Source organism: Pyrus communis, chromosome 15 (assembly GCF_041283825.1).
Source record: "Pyrus communis isolate YQ-2024b chromosome 15, ASM4128382v1, whole genome shotgun sequence".
Classification (NCBI taxonomy): domain Eukaryota; kingdom Viridiplantae; phylum Streptophyta; class Magnoliopsida; order Rosales; family Rosaceae; genus Pyrus; species Pyrus communis.
In genome coordinates, this window is record NC_142579.1 from 33524333 (window position 1) to 33540611 (window position 16279).

Sequence of the window (16279 nt, forward strand, 5' to 3'; positions counted from 1 at the left end):
TCCTTTTACTTTCCGTGCCTTCTTATTTTGTGTGATCACGGTTAAGTTACGTTAATATTTTATATTATTTTTTATAGAGATAAAAAAACAAAAAACAAATAGTAATATAAAATATTAACGTGGTTTAACCGTGACCACACAAACAGGAGGACACGAGAAGTGGGAGGGCAGAGAATTTGCCTCCATAGGCATGACCTTAGCCTTAGGCATTTGGCAATCCGACGCACAAAGACAGCGGACCTTCATTAGGGTTGACAATTTGGGACGACCGTAACGAAATATTAATAGATAAATCCAGACACGACTTATTGTCATATCCTAGCTAAATGCATATGGTTTCAATGTAAAAGGTGGCATTTTGTCGCAATATATCTGATTTTTCAATGCATTGGTGCAAATTAGGTGATCGTACCTCGGTGCAACCTTAATAAGTTTCTTCTAGCTTCATAGAATTCAAAAAAGGGCTTCACATTTTCACACCATTTCTCATTTCACAATCAACTCCAGATTCACAAAATACCCAACAAATTCCCTTGCTTATCAGGCTATAGTTAAAGTAAATGATAAGGTTATATATCTGTCATCAGAGTACAATAATAACACATGATGGTGCAACGAATATCAAGTAAGGAAAAGTCATAGCACATACGATTCTTACCCGTGAAGTTAGTTTACTTGCTTCCATCCTAAATACCTAACTTAATTGGTTTGATAAATGACACCCCGAAAAACCTCTCATTTGTCAACGCAACATGGCCCCAAGTGAGGTTGATGCAGCTGCAATCAAGGTGCGGAAAGACCAGAAGAAAACGATGCATATTATAATTAAAGGGAACCAGTTCAAATCTCCATAAGACCCAACCTCATCTCCATAAATATGGGTTTGGTTTCCCAACCTCTCCCGTGGCATCCCGGGGCCGAGCGCATGCAAGTCGCTCTCCAATGCGTGCAACGCGAGGGTACGAGAGATTCCTAACCCCATTTATCAAGAAGCAAATATGGTGAATGTGTTAATTTCCTGTTACACTTTCTCTGAAACTCGTATGACTGTAGGAAGTTAGGGATGCTAAGAAATCCTCTTTTGTAATTTTGTTTCTTTTTGAATAAGTCATTGAGTTAAAATGTCCCCGAGACAGAGATATGCTCGTGTGAACCCTTGATGCGATTTACTAATTCCGAAAAAGTGAAACAACACGAGAGTAGAAAAAGGGAAACAACAAAACCAGCCTGAACTAAAGGGCGCTATGTTTTTGGAATTTGACATGATTGAGACCAACGTTAACTAAACTGTCTTCGAGTCCTCCGGCTTGTGAAGAACCGGAAAACAAACCGCTCACAGGATCCGGAAATGGCAGCTGCAAGTACCGACAAACCAACAACCGTAAGTGAAACAAAATACTAAACATTGCTTACAAAAAATGAAAAACGAACCAGGCGGGTTAAGGATGTGTTGTTTTGTTTAGCAAAGAAAGCTTTAGGTTGGGCACAACATTCCAAGTAGCACCTGCCCTACCTAATAGTGGTAGGCAATTTGTGACCGAAGGGTTCATAATCTCACCATCCAAATTTAGTTGACAATATCACAATTTCCTGACCAAAGGTTTTATATGGTATATCGTTCTTAGATTGGATGTTAGACTCAGAAGAAAGATTAATAGTAATTCAATATTACTTGATGAACAATGGAAATTTACTGACAAAGCTGTGAATTATACATTCTTCAGAGAAATTTTAAGACCCTCAAAAGCACTATTGCGAAATGTTAACCAATGCCCTTCCTAACAAAGAAGTTATAACAAGTGATCAGATCATGAATAAGTTTAACAAACGAAAAAGAAGTGAAATGAGACGACACTTACCCAAGTAGACCCCTGCCTTGCCATGTTCTAGGTGTCACGGTTAAGTTGACTTGAGCACCTTGCCTTACAAGTATTATTGGTATCGCACGGCCCTGATTAACTTGAGCCTCAGAAGCAAGTTTCTGCAACAAATTATCACCATTTTCCACATTACCAAACTTAACAATCTGATCTCCAAGCTGTAAACCATCCTCTGCTGCTGGTGATGCGTCAGCTATCTCATCCACCAATGCAAAGGGTACGCTCACAATCATATCCGCATGCATGGCAGTATGAACATTGGTTGAGGATGCAGATGCAACATCGTTGACAGCTGATGCGCTTTGGCCATCTGACATCCATCATCACAGAAAAATTAGACAAAAATGCAAATAACACATAACTTGATAGATACACAGTAAAAGAAACACTTAGCTCCTATCACTGAAGGCCAATGAATCTCAGACTTTCTCACAATACACAAGTACACAATACATTTCAGATCCCGCACAACATGAAACCATAGACAATTTAATCTATCCTACCAGAATCTCGCAATAAATATTTAATTCCGATAATATGCATTCCGGGTTCCAACCACCTACCTGAATCATTGAGTGATGATTGTTTAGGAGCAAGACTTGCCGAATGCAGAACTTCAATATTTCTGTTCAGTTTCTCGGTAATCTCTCTGTGATCATTACGCAATTCTGAAATTACAAGCAAAGAAATAACCATATGAGCATGAAAATTCAAGTAAACTACAACAGCTTCTGCAAAGATACTATGAACTAGATAAGTACTAACAAATACCAACATCAGAACCGCCATTAGAAGGAATAAACAAAGCTCAAAAACGAAATTAGCAGCGAAAAAACTATAATTTATTGCGAATAATTAGTTTAATAAATGCAATTTGAGCAAATACACTGATAAAATACTCTCGTAATATTACCAGCAAGACGACGCCTTTCTGCTCGCACAGCTGGGATGTCAATGTCTTCGCGAGGAAAACCCTACACATTAGAAGAGGACGAAACACCAAAAACCCTAAATCCCAAATCTTGTTAATTTAAAAAATTAATTAGAAAAAGAAAAGAAAAAAAGTTGACCTCGGAGTCAAGGAGGTTGCCGGAGATTCCAGGGCCGCCGGGCTGAGTAAGACGCTCTATGATGGCGTTCATCTCCGCCTCCAGGGCGGTCCTCTTCTCCATTAAACCCATCGTCTCCGCCTTCAGATTCGTTCCCACCATTTTTTTACTCTTCCGCTATTATTATTATTATTTTTTTTTCAGTACTTTTAGTTGATACTGAGAGAGAGCCGCAGAGCTGTAATGATAATAAGCCAAGGCGGTGGTGGTAGGAGTCAAGGGTATTTTTGGTAACTTAAATTAAGGATTCACGTGCATGACAGGTGCGTCATTCCCATTTCGAATTAGAAGATGAAACCTTTGAATCCGACGGTCTGACCACGTATCTAATAAATGTTGGTCATGTCGTTATTTATACTTTTTGCCTAGGTTTCTGCTAACAAGGATATTGATGGTTATGTAATCAAAGGTATCGTTTGGTATACAGACGGGACGGGACGGGATGGAACGGAACGGAGCAGGAGTAAAGATGCTCTCGGATGGAAACAAGGAGAAAGAAGAAGAAGACGGAGATTTATAATTTTGTGTTCCACAGATGTGGAACGAGTCGTTCCAAGGGGGTGAGGCGGAACGAAAATTCACCCAAAACTCGTCCCGTGGAATAGCTCGTTCCACCTGTTTTGGGCACACCAAACGTGGGACGGAACGGCTTGTCCCACTCTGTTCCGTCCTGTCCCACGTACCAAACGGTACCAAAGTATCGATTGTTTGATTTTGATATGGGTTTTCAAGTGATTTGTTTATTATTTTATCACATGATTAGAATTATTTTTCAAGGTCCAAATTTGTAAAGGGATTATAATAGGTGTGTTTATTTTACTTATAAATGAAATATTTTAGATTCGATTTTAATAAATGTTGAGTTTGGTATTAAATTCTTATAACTGATTTAGTTTTTGGACGGACATAGTAGGAAATCAGACGGTCCGATTCCTGGTTTTGAAAGAAAGACGGGCCCTAAAACCAGGCCCAACCATTTCTAGAATCTCCAAAGGGCTGGTCTAGGCTGGGCTGATGCCGGATATTGGTGTCAAATCTGAGCCCAAAACATAAAATAAATAAGAAAAATGGAAAAACCCTAAAAAATAATAAGAAATTTGAAAAAGCAAACCTGAGTATTATCATCTAGAGGCAGGCTCAGTATAAGTAGAGAGGACTCGGCACCACTGGAAAAATGGTGGCCGCTGTTGTAGCGTCCTTTGCGTCTACCTTTATTGCTGTCACTTCTCCTTCCTACTCTTCCTCCTTTTTGACGAAATTACGGTCTGCTCCCAGTCTCCGACTTTCTTTTGCAGTGTCACCCCTGTGCTCTCGCAGAGGGAAGCTCATGGCTCACACTCTCGCTCAGGCCAATCTCGGCCTCACTTACCCTTCTGGCATCGACGCCCCAAAGGTATATTTTTCTCATCGGTTTCATAATCCAGGACATATATATGTATATATATTCGCCAACGCAAGTTTGTAATTTTGATTGTTGTCTGGGGTTGGTTTTGTGATTGCTTAGAGGTATTGATTGTTGTATTTGTTAGTTTTATGATGTAATTTGATGGATTTGTATGTGTAAAGATTCGATCTTTGTATGTGGGGTGATTGTATTTTTTCATTGTTTGATTGACTTTATGAGATAAAACCAATAAGTGATTGATTTTTGTTAATGGGGTTTTTATTTTGATTATTTATGTCTATGTATCATGTTCAATTTGATTGATTATATTGGATTTTTTGTTTGTCAAAATATTGGATTCAGTTGTGCAAGAACTTGAATTGTTGAACTGAAATGTCACTTGTGTGTTTGTGTCAATTTCTGGAAGATCTTGTTTGCCGCAAAAGAGATCGATGTAGCGGAATGGAAAGGAGACTTACTTGCAGTGGGCGTCACAGAGAAAGACTTGGCGAAAGATGAGAACTCCAAGTTTCAGAATTCAGTTTTGAAGAAGCTAGATTCCCATTTGGGTGGTCTCTTGGCTGAAGTCTCTTCCGAGGAAGACTTCACCGGAAAGTCTGGCCAGTCAACCGTTGTTAGGCTTCCTGGTCTTGTTTCAAAGAGGGTTGGCTTGTTTGGGCTTGGACAATCTGCTTCATCTACAGCAGCTTTCCGAGGTCTTGGTGAGGCTGCAGCAGCAGCAGCAAAGGCTACTCAAGCAAGTGACATTGCTATTGTGCTTGCCTCTTCGGAGGGGCTTTCTGCGAAATCTAATACAGCTTCTGCAATAGCATCTGGTACTTTGACCCAGTATTTTTGAAAATTCTATATTGTTATGTGTGTTTGGATATGGTAATAGTTGTAGTAAGCATGTTGGAATGGTTTGACTTGCTGCAGGAACTGTGTTGGGGATATATGAAGATAGCAGGTACAAATCAGATTCAAAGAAATCAGCTTTGAAATCTGTGGACATTCTTGGTCTTGGAACTGGAGCTGAAGTAGAGAAGAAGCTCAAGTATACTGAAGATGTTACTTCTGGAATAATTTTTGGGAAAGAGCTAGTAAATTCACCTGCCAATGTTCTTACACCTGGTTCGTATGAGCTAATTTCTTGTGGTTCCTTTAATGTCGATGTTATGTGTCGGGCACTTCCTTCATTTAGTTCGTTAAACAGTGAAAATCTGATTCTCTTAACTGATTCCATTTTGCTCACCTGTACTTGTAGCTTCCAAATTTTGTTCCATCAGTCCACTTTCGTCGAGATATTTTTTTGTTATTGACTGTATGCAATGTTAATTATCTCAGGGAAACTAGCTGAAGAGGCCTCAAAGATTGCCTCCACATACAGTGATGTTCTATCTGCAAACATATTAAATGAAGAGCAATGCAAAGAATTGAAAATGGGTTCTTATTTGGCTGTTGCCGCAGCCTCAACAAATCCCCCGCATTTTATTCACCTGATTTACAAACCCCCTGGGGGACCTGCTAAGGTCAAATTAGGGTTGGTTGGTAAAGGTCTGACCTTTGACAGGTGATGGGCAATTATTTAGAATCCTTTTGCCCCTAGTTCTTTTAGCTCTTGCAAATATAGAACAGTTTGGTTTAACTGCCTGTACATTTTCTAATGTTACAATGTGTCTGTGGAAAAGTTAGTTACTGAATTTCATGGCTGTATGAAGTCTATATAGTAATAAGTGTTAAGCCAGTCGTTTGTTTCCTCTCATATTGTGTACACCATTTTCTCTCTTTATCAATGTGCTGACACTATTTGTTGTTTGCCTTTAACTTTTTATATTATCAGCGGTGGCTACAACATCAAGACAGGGCCTGGCTGTTCAATTGAACAAATGAAATTTGATATGGGAGGTTCAGCAGCCGTATTAGGTGCAGCAAAAGCCATTGCTCAAATCAAACCACCTGGTGTAGAGGTGAGCCCTTATCTTTTCCATGTTTCTATCCTTGGGAAAGATGCATGGTTGATTTATTTGTGACTTTTTAATCCTCAGATTTCAGTTTTTAGTGTACACCAGTACAGATGGATCAATGACGGGTTTGGTTTGTGCAGGTTCATTTCATTGTTGCAGCTTGCGAGAATATGATAAGTGGAACAGGTATGAGGCCTGGAGACATTGTGACAGCATCAAATGGAAAGACAATTGAGGTATATTTTTTATGGTTTCTGACTAATTATTAATATGTGCTTAACATAACGTGAAGAAATATTTTCCGCATTATCTTTGGTTTGAGCAAAAGTTTTCTAACTGATGAGGTCTAATTGACTCATTGTATGCGAATCTGGGCATCAATGTTTTTATGAACTGAAGTTCTATTTGCTTCAATCTCCGCTGCAGGTCAATAACACTGATGCTGAAGGTAGACTTACTCTGGCCGATGCATTGGTATATGCTTGTAACCAAGGTGTTGATAAGGTATTAATGTGGTGATGCATTATATCCATGCATTTTGTATCTGTAATGTCGGTGCTAATTGTGTAACTAGTAACTGGTCTTTCTTTCATCAGAATTGAGTTTTTGAACTGTGCAAGTTTTGAAAAGTTTATTTTATTTATACTTTCTTAATGTTTGCTATATACCTATTTCTTGCACTGCTAGTGCTAACACTATCATATTATGCAGATTGTTGACCTGGCAACCTTAACCGGTGCTTGCATAGTTGCTCTTGGACCCTCAATAGCAGGTATAAACATATTCTTTTAAATGCTGAGTAATGCAAATTTTTTGTTTCTGCTGGGATAGGAGTTCTGAAAGCTGCTATATCTTTATATTTACGCGATGTTAAAACTTTTCAGGTGTCTTCACACCAAGTGATGACCTGGCGAAGGAGGTGTTTGCAGCTTCAGAGATCAGTGGGGAGAAATTTTGGAGGTTGCCAATGGAGGAGAGTTATTGGGAGTCAATGAAATCCGGAATAGCTGATATGCTCAACACTGGTGCTCGTCAAGGTGGTTCAATAACTGCTGCTCTCTTCTTGAAGCAGGTATATGATTGCATAGTTTTATTCTCAGCGTCTTTTGTCCTTCTTGTTTGATCACCGGAAATAACTTGACATTCGTTTCACCTTCTCCTTTTCTGGTTAAGTAGAGGGCTAAAGTCCAAGAAACTACACTATGACGATCTAGGATTGTCTTCACCTTTGTTTTTCCCATCGATGACAAAGCCTGCGCTATTTTGCCTGGTTGTCTCACTTCCTAATGACAATGTTTACAACTACGCTTTTGCAGTTCGTTGATGAAAAAGTTCAGTGGCTGCATATTGACATGGCCGGGCCTGTTTGGAGTGACAAGAAACGCACTGCTACAGGGTTCGGTGTTTCCACTCTGGTGGAGTGGGTTCAGAACAACTCTTCCTAAGTAGCTGAAGCGTCGGGCGGGAGAAGCATTTCATCAGCATCACCAGACTGGGTACAAATCCGTCTTGATGGGGTTCTTTGGCGCCGCGAGTCGACTTCAGTTGATGAATAAAGCGTGCAGGAAAAGAAATGGAAAATGTTAATGGACTAGACATAGTATTGTTCAAGTTTTTGCTGTGAAATCCTTCATATTTTTCCTCGAATGGTCGGTTTAACTTCTCCTTTTGTATGATTTGCCTTTTATCTTGTCGTTGGAACACCAAAAGTCAAACATAAAAAGAGAAAGCTTGATGAGTAATAAGTCGTAGTTTTCTTTCGGTGCCCTATAAGACGAAAAATGAAAAAAACAAGAGCTCTAGCCACTAGGATCCTAGCCTACTAATCCTACGTACAAGTGTTGTGGATTTTCCTATCTCATGACCCAAATTTCTCCCGTCCAACTGTAATTTAAACAAGCGTGTAGTTCAAGCGGTTGAAAATTATTCATTCACTTTTAAGATTCGTAGTAATTGAGTATTGACATAGTTGTAAGTGTTATGACGTATACTCTATACGGAAGGAGAATTCGAAGTTGAGCCGGTTGACTTGGGGTATGCTATGTTGGTCAACTTGCTTAATTTATACTACATGTAAAAGTTCAAATTTGCCCTAATTAAAAAGAAAAATTTTCAATTTTTTAACTAGATTGGTTGGGTAAATATATTTGACTGATAAAGAAAATTTTTAACTTTCAACAAATGAGATTAATATTGTGAATTTGCGATAAAGAAACTTCGATAGAATTCTATGATTCCGATAATTTGGTTGTTTGAATATATGACAACTCCAACCCCGAATGAAAACATCACAACGACAATCCTGCTAAATTTTTCCGTTATATAACCAAAAAGAAAAAAAAAACTCGTTGCCACCTGTCAAAACCCACTTTAACACATTTGACAATCCTCTCTCGCTTCCGACATAATTGACTATCTTTCTCTCTCTCTCTCTCTCTCTCTCTCTCTCTCTCTCCTCTTGTGTTTTGTATTTTAATATCGGAGCTTCGTCATCTCTTAGAATCTGCTTACAAGAATGGACTAAGCAAAGCGATCTCACCTGCTACTTTTCTTCTTCGTGGAGCAGTTCAGATACGCAACATATATACTGATCATGTAACAAATAAAAGAGCAGGCAGAGGTTTGCACCTGAAGAACCCAAAAAATGAGTGTTTCTTTGACAGTGATGACCTTCAATCTTCACGAAGATCAGACGGAGGACAGTCCCTACTCGTGGGATAAGAGAAGGGATTTGTGCATAAGCGTCATTACTAGTTATTCTCCTATCATTCTGTGTACCCAGCAAGGTAATACTTTTCTCTGCTTTGCTTTCATTTTCTGCAATTTTCTCATGGATCCTGCGCGTTTTGTGGTTGTGATTTGATTGAAATGTTCATCTGGGTATGTTTTAGTTCAAATTTTGGAGCTTTGTTTTTGTTACTTTGTGATTTAGCTTTGGTTTCAGTGTTGAAATGTGTTGGGGGTGATCTGGGTTTGTGCGGTGAGTGAGTTCTCTGGGGTGAAGGTTGATTGAATAGGGCAATATAATTGGTGTGCTGGGTTTACATTTTTATGTTCGAAATGATTGATTGTGTACTTAAATTGATATGTTAATAGTTGGTGTTTTTCTTGTTCCTGAAATTTGATTCTTTTATGTTCATTTTCTGCTTCAGGAGTTAAATCACAGTTAGATTATCTTCAGCAGTGCTTGCCAGGTAACTTTCTCTCCAAAAAGTTAAAAATTTCGATTATTATTAGCTTCGGTATTTTGTCACATGGCTGAGGAAAGGCGCATCTTAGTGCTCGCTTTCTTGAGTACATGGTTCGATTGTTTGTTTCTTATGAAGAACGGCTCATATAGGTCATGTTTCTCTTTGCTTAATAAATAAAAGGATTCCGATCAAGTTGGTGAAGCTTCGTGCTGTTTCACATAGACAATGTCCTCTTTCTAGACAGTTTGACAAGAGGCATTATTATGTTCATACGCACGATGCAATTACAGTGTCTGGCTCTTCCCGCCTCAATTGATTTTGTTTACTTATGACTTACCATGTATAAAATGAAGGATACACGTCACTTTTTTTTCTATATTGAGATACTCTTGAAGAACGATTTGCTGGCATCGATATTCATTATAGAATGCAATGATCTTATGTTGATGCAATCTCCTTTCTCTCATCGAATTTATCCCAAGCCTGGATTTTCCAATTATGATTTGACTGTTTTTTTTATCTTGTTCGTTAGGTTATGATCAATTTGGAATATCAAGAAAAGGGCCTGAAGACACTTCTGATGAACATTGCACCATCTTCTATGACAAGGAGAAGGTAGCATTCGCTTCTTTTTGTCAAAGCTAACATTGTCGTTTGTCAGAAATTTGCAAACTTTGACCTTTATGCCATTTTTTTCATAAAATGAAGGTGGAGCTGCTTGAAGGTGGAACGTTTTGGTTGTCAGAGTCACCTTCTGTCACCGGAAGCATGTCATGGGGTTCTGAAGTTCCATGTATTGCAACATGGGTGATATCCTTACCATTTTACTTTCTCAAACTTAGATAATGTTCAGCAACTGCTTTAACATTGCTATGAAAGAGTGCCGTATCTTTTGTTATCTTGACATGATGTCCACACATTTCAACTGAAAGGAGCTGAGCCACCTGGATTTTCATTCCAGATAGTAAATACAAACATGGATGAGTTCAGTCCTCGTGCCCGTCGACGAAGTGCTTTGCTCACATGGCAGCACATAGCATCCTTGCCACCTGGCTTGCCAGTTGTATATTGTGGAGGTTTCAACACACAAAAGGAATCAACTACCGGCCGGTTTCTTTTGGGGAGATCAAGGTTCGGCAAACGTGTGGAACTCCAGTTGTTTTTATATGTTCCAAAATTTCCATATTTATGACAAGTTTCCATTTATTTATAGCCCATATGCTCAGAAACTGAAGAGTGTGGAGTAAATATTTTGATTAGGAATTATGGAATAGATAGGAAACTGTGATTCTTTTGCGAGCTGCCAGGATTTTGTAAGGAGCATCCTCCATTTGTGCCTCTAGTTATCGTACTACTTCATCGGTGCAGAAATCTTGGACACCTCCTTCCTATTGTCCGCTTTTTGATCCCCTTCCCCTTTTGCAAACCCACTAGATACCTTTTTCCTTTATCCACTGGTTTTTTGTTTGGTGGATAAGATTTCAATTTAAAATTGGCAGTGTCGAAATCATTCTCCCGTAGATATGGTGTGAGACGAATTTATATGCTAGTCTCTCTCTGGTAGGAAGCTCACCAGATACGTGGTGGACTTTCTCTAACAGCTTGTTCTGTTTAGTAAATCTTTTCTCTTGGCTTGCCTGCAGAGAGCATGGTGCGGTGGGGGATATGAGGGATGCATGGCCTAATGCCCGTGTGAGGAAAAATGTCTCTCTTATTCGCACTTTTCATGGATTTAAAGGTACATACCATACCACTTCTACTTTTAGTGCCGCTCGTTGAGCATGAACTAATTTTTACAGTACGTGACGCTTTCAGGTGACAAACAAGGAGCCCTTGAATTCCTCAAGTTGGTTTTCAGAGCGCTCTGCCTTTGCTGGGATCGCCAAACACAGGATCTACATGTAGATTGGATTCTTTTTAGAGGTAGATCTCTTATTCCTGTTTTATGTGAAGTGGTGAGTGATAACATTGATGGATATTACCCATCCTCGCACTATCCCATATTTGCCGAGTTTATGCTTCCTCGCACGGTGAGAATGATTGACCCACCCGCTCCCGAGGGGAATTGATATGCATGTTTTGAACCGCCACCTCCCCATTTTTCTCCTCCGAGCACCGAAGGTCTAGTTCATAGTTGATGCAATTTAGATACTCATTTTGTGTACAATTTTTTCGACTTTTGATTGCCATACCGAGTTGTTCAATTTACTCGAAGGTGCGTCGAAAGAGGTAGCAACAATTTTATTTCATATGTTTGACGTTTTGTACTATTGCTTTACCCTCAATTTTAATTGAATGGAATTTGATTTATGTGCCTCACTCTACCATGACAAAGTATGGTGCCAGTTTACTGGAATTACGTTGGCTGAATTGTTTGGTCAGTGAGAAAATTCCCCACTTAGAGGCAAACAAGTTTAGCCTGCTGCAGGGCAAGTTCTGGGGCAGTTCAACTGAGCAACTCGGCGGACGGCCGGACGGCTGGATCCCATTTTCCTTATTTTATTTCTCTTAAAACAATAGTTAACACATTTTTTAGGGTACATAAGTTAATGGGTTGAGATGAAAGGTAACTGTTAAAATCCATTTTTGAGAGGAAGATGGAGAATTTTTGGCTTTTCTGTGTGAGAAGCAAAAGGTCTGGGGAAATCTAGAAGTATCATGACAAAGTTTTTGTTTTGGGTGAAATTAATCAAAGTTGAGGCATCCAAATTTCTATAAAAATTAGTTTTATAATTACAGTATGATGATCGGCACAATATCAAACATAGTACTAAATAGTCCATGTTTTAATCCGGTAGAGCACCAAACGCTCGACTAATTTAGTCAGTGACGACTAATTATTCTATTCAACTGAAATATAGTCAGTGACGACTAATTATTCTATTCAACTGAAATAGTCAGTACAGTTCGAACTGCACCCGTTATAAATTGAATTTTCAAATCCCTTGTAATTTACATATACAATACGAAGAATTGGAATATTTTACTAAACAGGGAGTGACGTCCAAACCAATGAAAAAAACTTGTAATCACCGTCAGTCAGTCAGTCCGTAAGTCCGTACGTGAAGTCCAAACCAATCGTCACCGCACATCATCCCCGCGAAAAAGATCCAATGGTGATTACAGAAGATTTCAAATGGTCAGCCTTGTCTTGGAAATCCCAACCATTTTGTTGAGAGAGAGAGAGAGAGAGAGAGTGAGAGAGAGCGCCTTATCGTTCTTCTCTTTGTTTTTAAAGCAAACAAAAAACCAACCACCGAGTGATACATTGATTTGATAAAATCGTACCAACACACACCCAGTCCCTGAGTTGCAGAGAAAGAGAGAGAGAGAGAGAGAGAGAGAGAGAGGGGAAGTGGATCTAGATCTTGTGGGAAGAAGCCATGGCGAGAGGACCTCTCGCTTTTCAGCTATGGATCTCTGTCTGTCTTTTGTTCTTCTTGCACGCTCGCTGCTTCTACCTCCCGGGTGTCGCCCCTCAAGATTTCCAATACGTCAGCACCTTCAACTCTCTCTCTCTCTCTCTGTGTATTAATAAATGTATATGTATATGTATATATATGTATATTTGTATATGGTTAAACCTCTGCGTATAATTGAATGTAATGTATGCCATGGCAGTTTTTTAGTGCGTGTTCTTATTTACAGACAGATCCGTATACAATTTTGCATTTGGGTGTTTACAATTTCGGGTCTTTTGGCGAAAGCTTTTATAAATTTGCCATTTTGTGACTCGGGTCGTGAGATCTACGTTCAATTTGCTGCATTTCTGCATGTTTTTGGCTTAAAACGTTGTGAATCTCTGTTGGCTTCTTATGTTGCGTGAAATATGGATTGAAATTAGTGTTTTTTCGATTGCAACAATGCGATAACATGCACATTTACAAGTACAGTTCTAAGTTTTTAATTTTTTTCGTGTTCTCATTTGTCCGGTAAGTGTTAGAGCTTGTATTGTCGTCCAGATTGTAAAGATTTTTCAGTTTTTGGGGAAAAGGAAAATTTTAAGGTCTGCTGATTCAGCTTTGAGGTAGTGAAATCCTTTCTCAACTAGGCAATTGAGGAAGAAACAATAGAGTATGGATTTAGTAACGTATAGAAGGGCTCGAAAGAAATCATTTAAGACTTTTACAATGGATCTAGTAGGTCTCATAATTTAATGAACGAGCTTCGTGATGTAGATCGTTTTGCTATCTAATGGCGTTGTATTCACACTGTTTACCATTATATGTGCAGGGAAATCCCTTGGATGTGAAAGTGAACAAATTGACCTCTACAAAAACTCAACTTCCTTACTCGTACTATTCCCTCCCATACTGTACCCCAGAGCGTATAGTAGACAGTGCGGAGAATCTTGGGGAAGTTCTCCGTGGTGATCGCATTGAAAACTCTCCTTACGAGGTAGAGTAGCTTAAAGTGATATTATTGCTATGGTTCTGTTGTTCATCACTTTGGTTATTGAGCCGCTAAGGATTTTATTTTATCTTTTGTTGCAGTTCAAAATGAGAGAACCACAAATGTGCAATGTTTTATGCCGTGTAGTTCTTAATGCAAAAACTGCAAAGGAATTCAAGGAAAAGATAGATGATGAGTATCGGGTGAATATGTGAGGCGCAAATTCTGAATACCATGCATTTGAATCATATGATCCTGTCTGATGTGATGAACAATTGACTTACATTCTGATACTTTTTCCAAATTACAGGATTCTGGATAATCTCCCTCTGGTTGTCCCTATACCAAGGCCTGATCAGGAAAATGCCTTAGTTTATCAACATGGGTTTCATGTTGGTCTTAGAGGACAATATGCTGGGGTAGCTGTTGCCTGTTTGACCAATTAGCATTCTTTGCGTCATCTTAATTCTTTTGTTGATGTGCTTATTGAAAAGTTCTGATTTTTCCGTTTTCCTTTAAACATTTATAGAACAAGGATGAAAAGCATTTTATCAACAATCACTTAACATTTACAGTCAAGTATCACAAGGATCAAATGACAGAATCTGCCAGGATTGTCGGATTTGAGGTGAAGCCATTCAGGTATTTATTTGTTATTCTTTTCTATCATAGGCTAATTAGTTTATTCTATCTCATCTCTCCAATGAGGGTTCAAATTACCTATATGATAGCGGACAAGTTTTTATTAATGCAGTGTTAAGCATGAATACGAAGGCGAGTGGAGTAAGGAGAAACGTTTAACAACCTGTGATCCCCATGCGAAACGAACAGTTACCAGCTCTGAATCTCCTCAGGAGGTTGAAGATAAAAAGGAAGTTATATTTACATATGATGTTGAGTTCCAGGTTGGTGCCCTTGCCATTTCCTAGTAAATGACTTCTTTGTTTGCCGTTTTGAGTTGGGTTTCGGATTGGCTTTTGTTTAACCTCTAGGAGAGTGATGTAAAGTGGGCATCTCGGTGGGACACATATCTTCTGGTGGCGGATGATCAAATCCACTGGTTCTCAATTGTTAATTCTTTGATGATTGTTCTTTTCCTTTCGGGCATGGTTGCTATGATAATGTTGCGGACACTTTACCGGGATATCTCCAAGTACAACCAACTAGAGTCCCAAGAAGAAGCCCAAGAAGAGACAGGATGGAAACTGGTTCATGGTGATGTATTCAGACCTCCAGTAAACTCAGATCTACTGTGCGTGTATGTTGGGACGGGTGTGCAGTTCTTTGGGATGATTCTCGTCACCATGCTCTTCGCAGTCCTTGGATTCCTCTCCCCTTCAAACCGAGGTGGGTTGATGACTGCCATGCTCCTCCTCTGGGTCTTTATGGGCCTCTTTGCTGGATACTCTGCAGCCCGTCTGTACAAAATGTTTAAGGGAACAGAATGGAAGAAAATCAGTCTCAAAACAGCTTTCGTGTTTCCTGCAACTCTCTTTGCCATTTTCTTCGTCTTGAATGCTCTTATCTGGGGTGAGAAATCCTCTGGGGCAGTTCCATTTGGAACCATGTTTGCTCTGGTATTCTTATGGTTTGGCATTTCAGTTCCACTTATCTACGTTGGTGCTTATGTGGGTTTTAGGAAGCTATCGATCGAGGATCCTGTGAAAACCAACAAGATCCCTAGGCAAGTCCCTGAACAGGCGTGGTACATGCATCCAGCCTTCTCTATCCTAATTGGAGGCATACTCCCATTCGGGGCCGTCTTTATTGAGCTCTTCTTCATCCTTACATCTATATGGTTGCATCAATTCTATTACATATTTGGATTCCTTTTCATCGTCTTCATTATCTCATCATCACTTGTGCCGAGATCACAATTGTGCTATGCTACTTCCAGTTGTGCAGTGAAGACTACCTTTGGTGGTGGAGGTCGTACTTGACCTCAGGCTCCTCAGCGCTCTACCTTTTCCTGTACGCAGCCTTCTACTTCTTCACTAAGCTTGACATTAAGAAGCCAGTTTCTGGAGCCTTGTATTTCGGGTATATGCTGATTGCTTCCTATTCTTTCTTCGTGCTGACTGGTACAATCGGTTTCTATGCATGCTTCTGGTTTACCAGGCTCATCTATTCGTCAGTGAAGTTCGACTGATTTATAGTCCTAAGGTGAAGGAAACGATTCGTTTGTTTTTCCACGAGGAAGCACGAAATTCACTTTGACGGTACTTGTAGAATGTCCTTGTGGAGCTACCAACTGGTTCATTTTGAATCTAGAGTCATAGGAGTTGTTATTCTTAGCCTCTCTATACAGGTCCCTTTTTAAGTTCTAGGTTCTTTTTGTTTATTTGTTCTTATAACATCG

At 39.4% G+C, this 16279-nt stretch overlaps 4 protein-coding genes across 4 annotated transcripts; 3 read left to right on the forward strand and 1 right to left on the reverse strand.

Annotated features, from left to right (window-relative positions):
* Positions 1-1141: 1141 nt before the first annotated feature.
* On the reverse strand, positions 1142-3185 carry LOC137710924 (uncharacterized). Its single transcript, XM_068450090.2, has 5 exons — positions 2951-3185; positions 2794-2854; positions 2444-2548; positions 1860-2190; positions 1142-1355 (listed from the first exon to the last, which is right to left on the reverse strand). The coding sequence occupies exons 1-5, from the start codon at positions 3089-3091 to the stop codon at positions 1334-1336; spliced, it is 660 nt and encodes a 219-aa protein (XP_068306191.2). The 5' UTR covers positions 3092-3185; the 3' UTR covers positions 1142-1333.
* An 894-nt stretch (positions 3186-4079) lies between these two features.
* Positions 4080-8082, forward strand: LOC137732277 (leucine aminopeptidase 1). The gene is made up of 10 exons (XM_068471586.2): positions 4080-4382; positions 4801-5209; positions 5310-5504; positions 5718-5943; positions 6214-6340; positions 6478-6573; positions 6764-6841; positions 7049-7109; positions 7222-7409; positions 7654-8082. The coding sequence occupies exons 1-10, from the start codon at positions 4164-4166 to the stop codon at positions 7780-7782; spliced, it is 1728 nt and encodes a 575-aa protein (XP_068327687.2). The 5' UTR covers positions 4080-4163; the 3' UTR covers positions 7783-8082.
* A 612-nt stretch (positions 8083-8694) lies between these two features.
* On the forward strand, positions 8695-11838 carry LOC137708680 (uncharacterized). Its single transcript, XM_088685184.1, has 7 exons — positions 8695-9123; positions 9490-9531; positions 10061-10143; positions 10237-10338; positions 10445-10659; positions 11172-11266; positions 11344-11838. Exons 1-7 carry the CDS (start codon positions 8982-8984, stop codon positions 11595-11597), a joined length of 933 nt encoding a protein of 310 aa, XP_088541310.1. The 5' UTR covers positions 8695-8981; the 3' UTR covers positions 11598-11838.
* An 870-nt stretch (positions 11839-12708) lies between these two features.
* Positions 12709-16246, forward strand: LOC137731643 (transmembrane 9 superfamily member 10). Its single transcript, XM_068470818.2, is given in 8 exon segments — positions 12709-13022; positions 13762-13926; positions 14022-14131; positions 14231-14339; positions 14450-14562; positions 14675-14825; positions 14913-15765; positions 15768-16246. Coding segments are annotated over 8 exon segments (1914 nt in total). The 5' UTR covers positions 12709-12911; the 3' UTR covers positions 16070-16246.
* Positions 16247-16279: the final 33 nt, after the last annotated feature.

Coding starts and splice junctions, on each gene's coding strand:
- LOC137710924 (XM_068450090.2), bottom strand. CDS start 3,091: ATGGTGGGAACGAATCTGAAGGCGGAGACGATGGGTTTAATGGAGAAG. Junction 2,549..2,793: donor AGAAAGGCGTCGTCTTGCTG/GTAATATTACGA, acceptor TTGTAATTTCAG/AATTGCGTAATGATCACAGA. Junction 2,191..2,443: donor ATCATCACTCAATGATTCAG/GTAGGTGGTTGG, acceptor GATGGATGTCAG/ATGGCCAAAGCGCATCAGCT.
- LOC137732277 (XM_068471586.2), top strand. CDS start 4,164: ATGGTGGCCGCTGTTGTAGCGTCCTTTGCGTCTACCTTTATTGCTGTC. Junction 5,210..5,309: donor AGCTTCTGCAATAGCATCTG/GTACTTTGACCC, acceptor GACTTGCTGCAG/GAACTGTGTTGGGGATATAT. Junction 7,110..7,221: donor TCTTGGACCCTCAATAGCAG/GTATAAACATAT, acceptor AAAACTTTTCAG/GTGTCTTCACACCAAGTGAT.
- LOC137708680 (XM_088685184.1), top strand. CDS start 8,982: ATGAGTGTTTCTTTGACAGTGATGACCTTCAATCTTCACGAAGATCAG. Junction 10,339..10,444: donor CATGTATTGCAACATGGGTG/ATATCCTTACCA, acceptor CATGATGTCCAC/ACATTTCAACTGAAAGGAGC. Junction 11,267..11,343: donor CACTTTTCATGGATTTAAAG/GTACATACCATA, acceptor TGACGCTTTCAG/GTGACAAACAAGGAGCCCTT.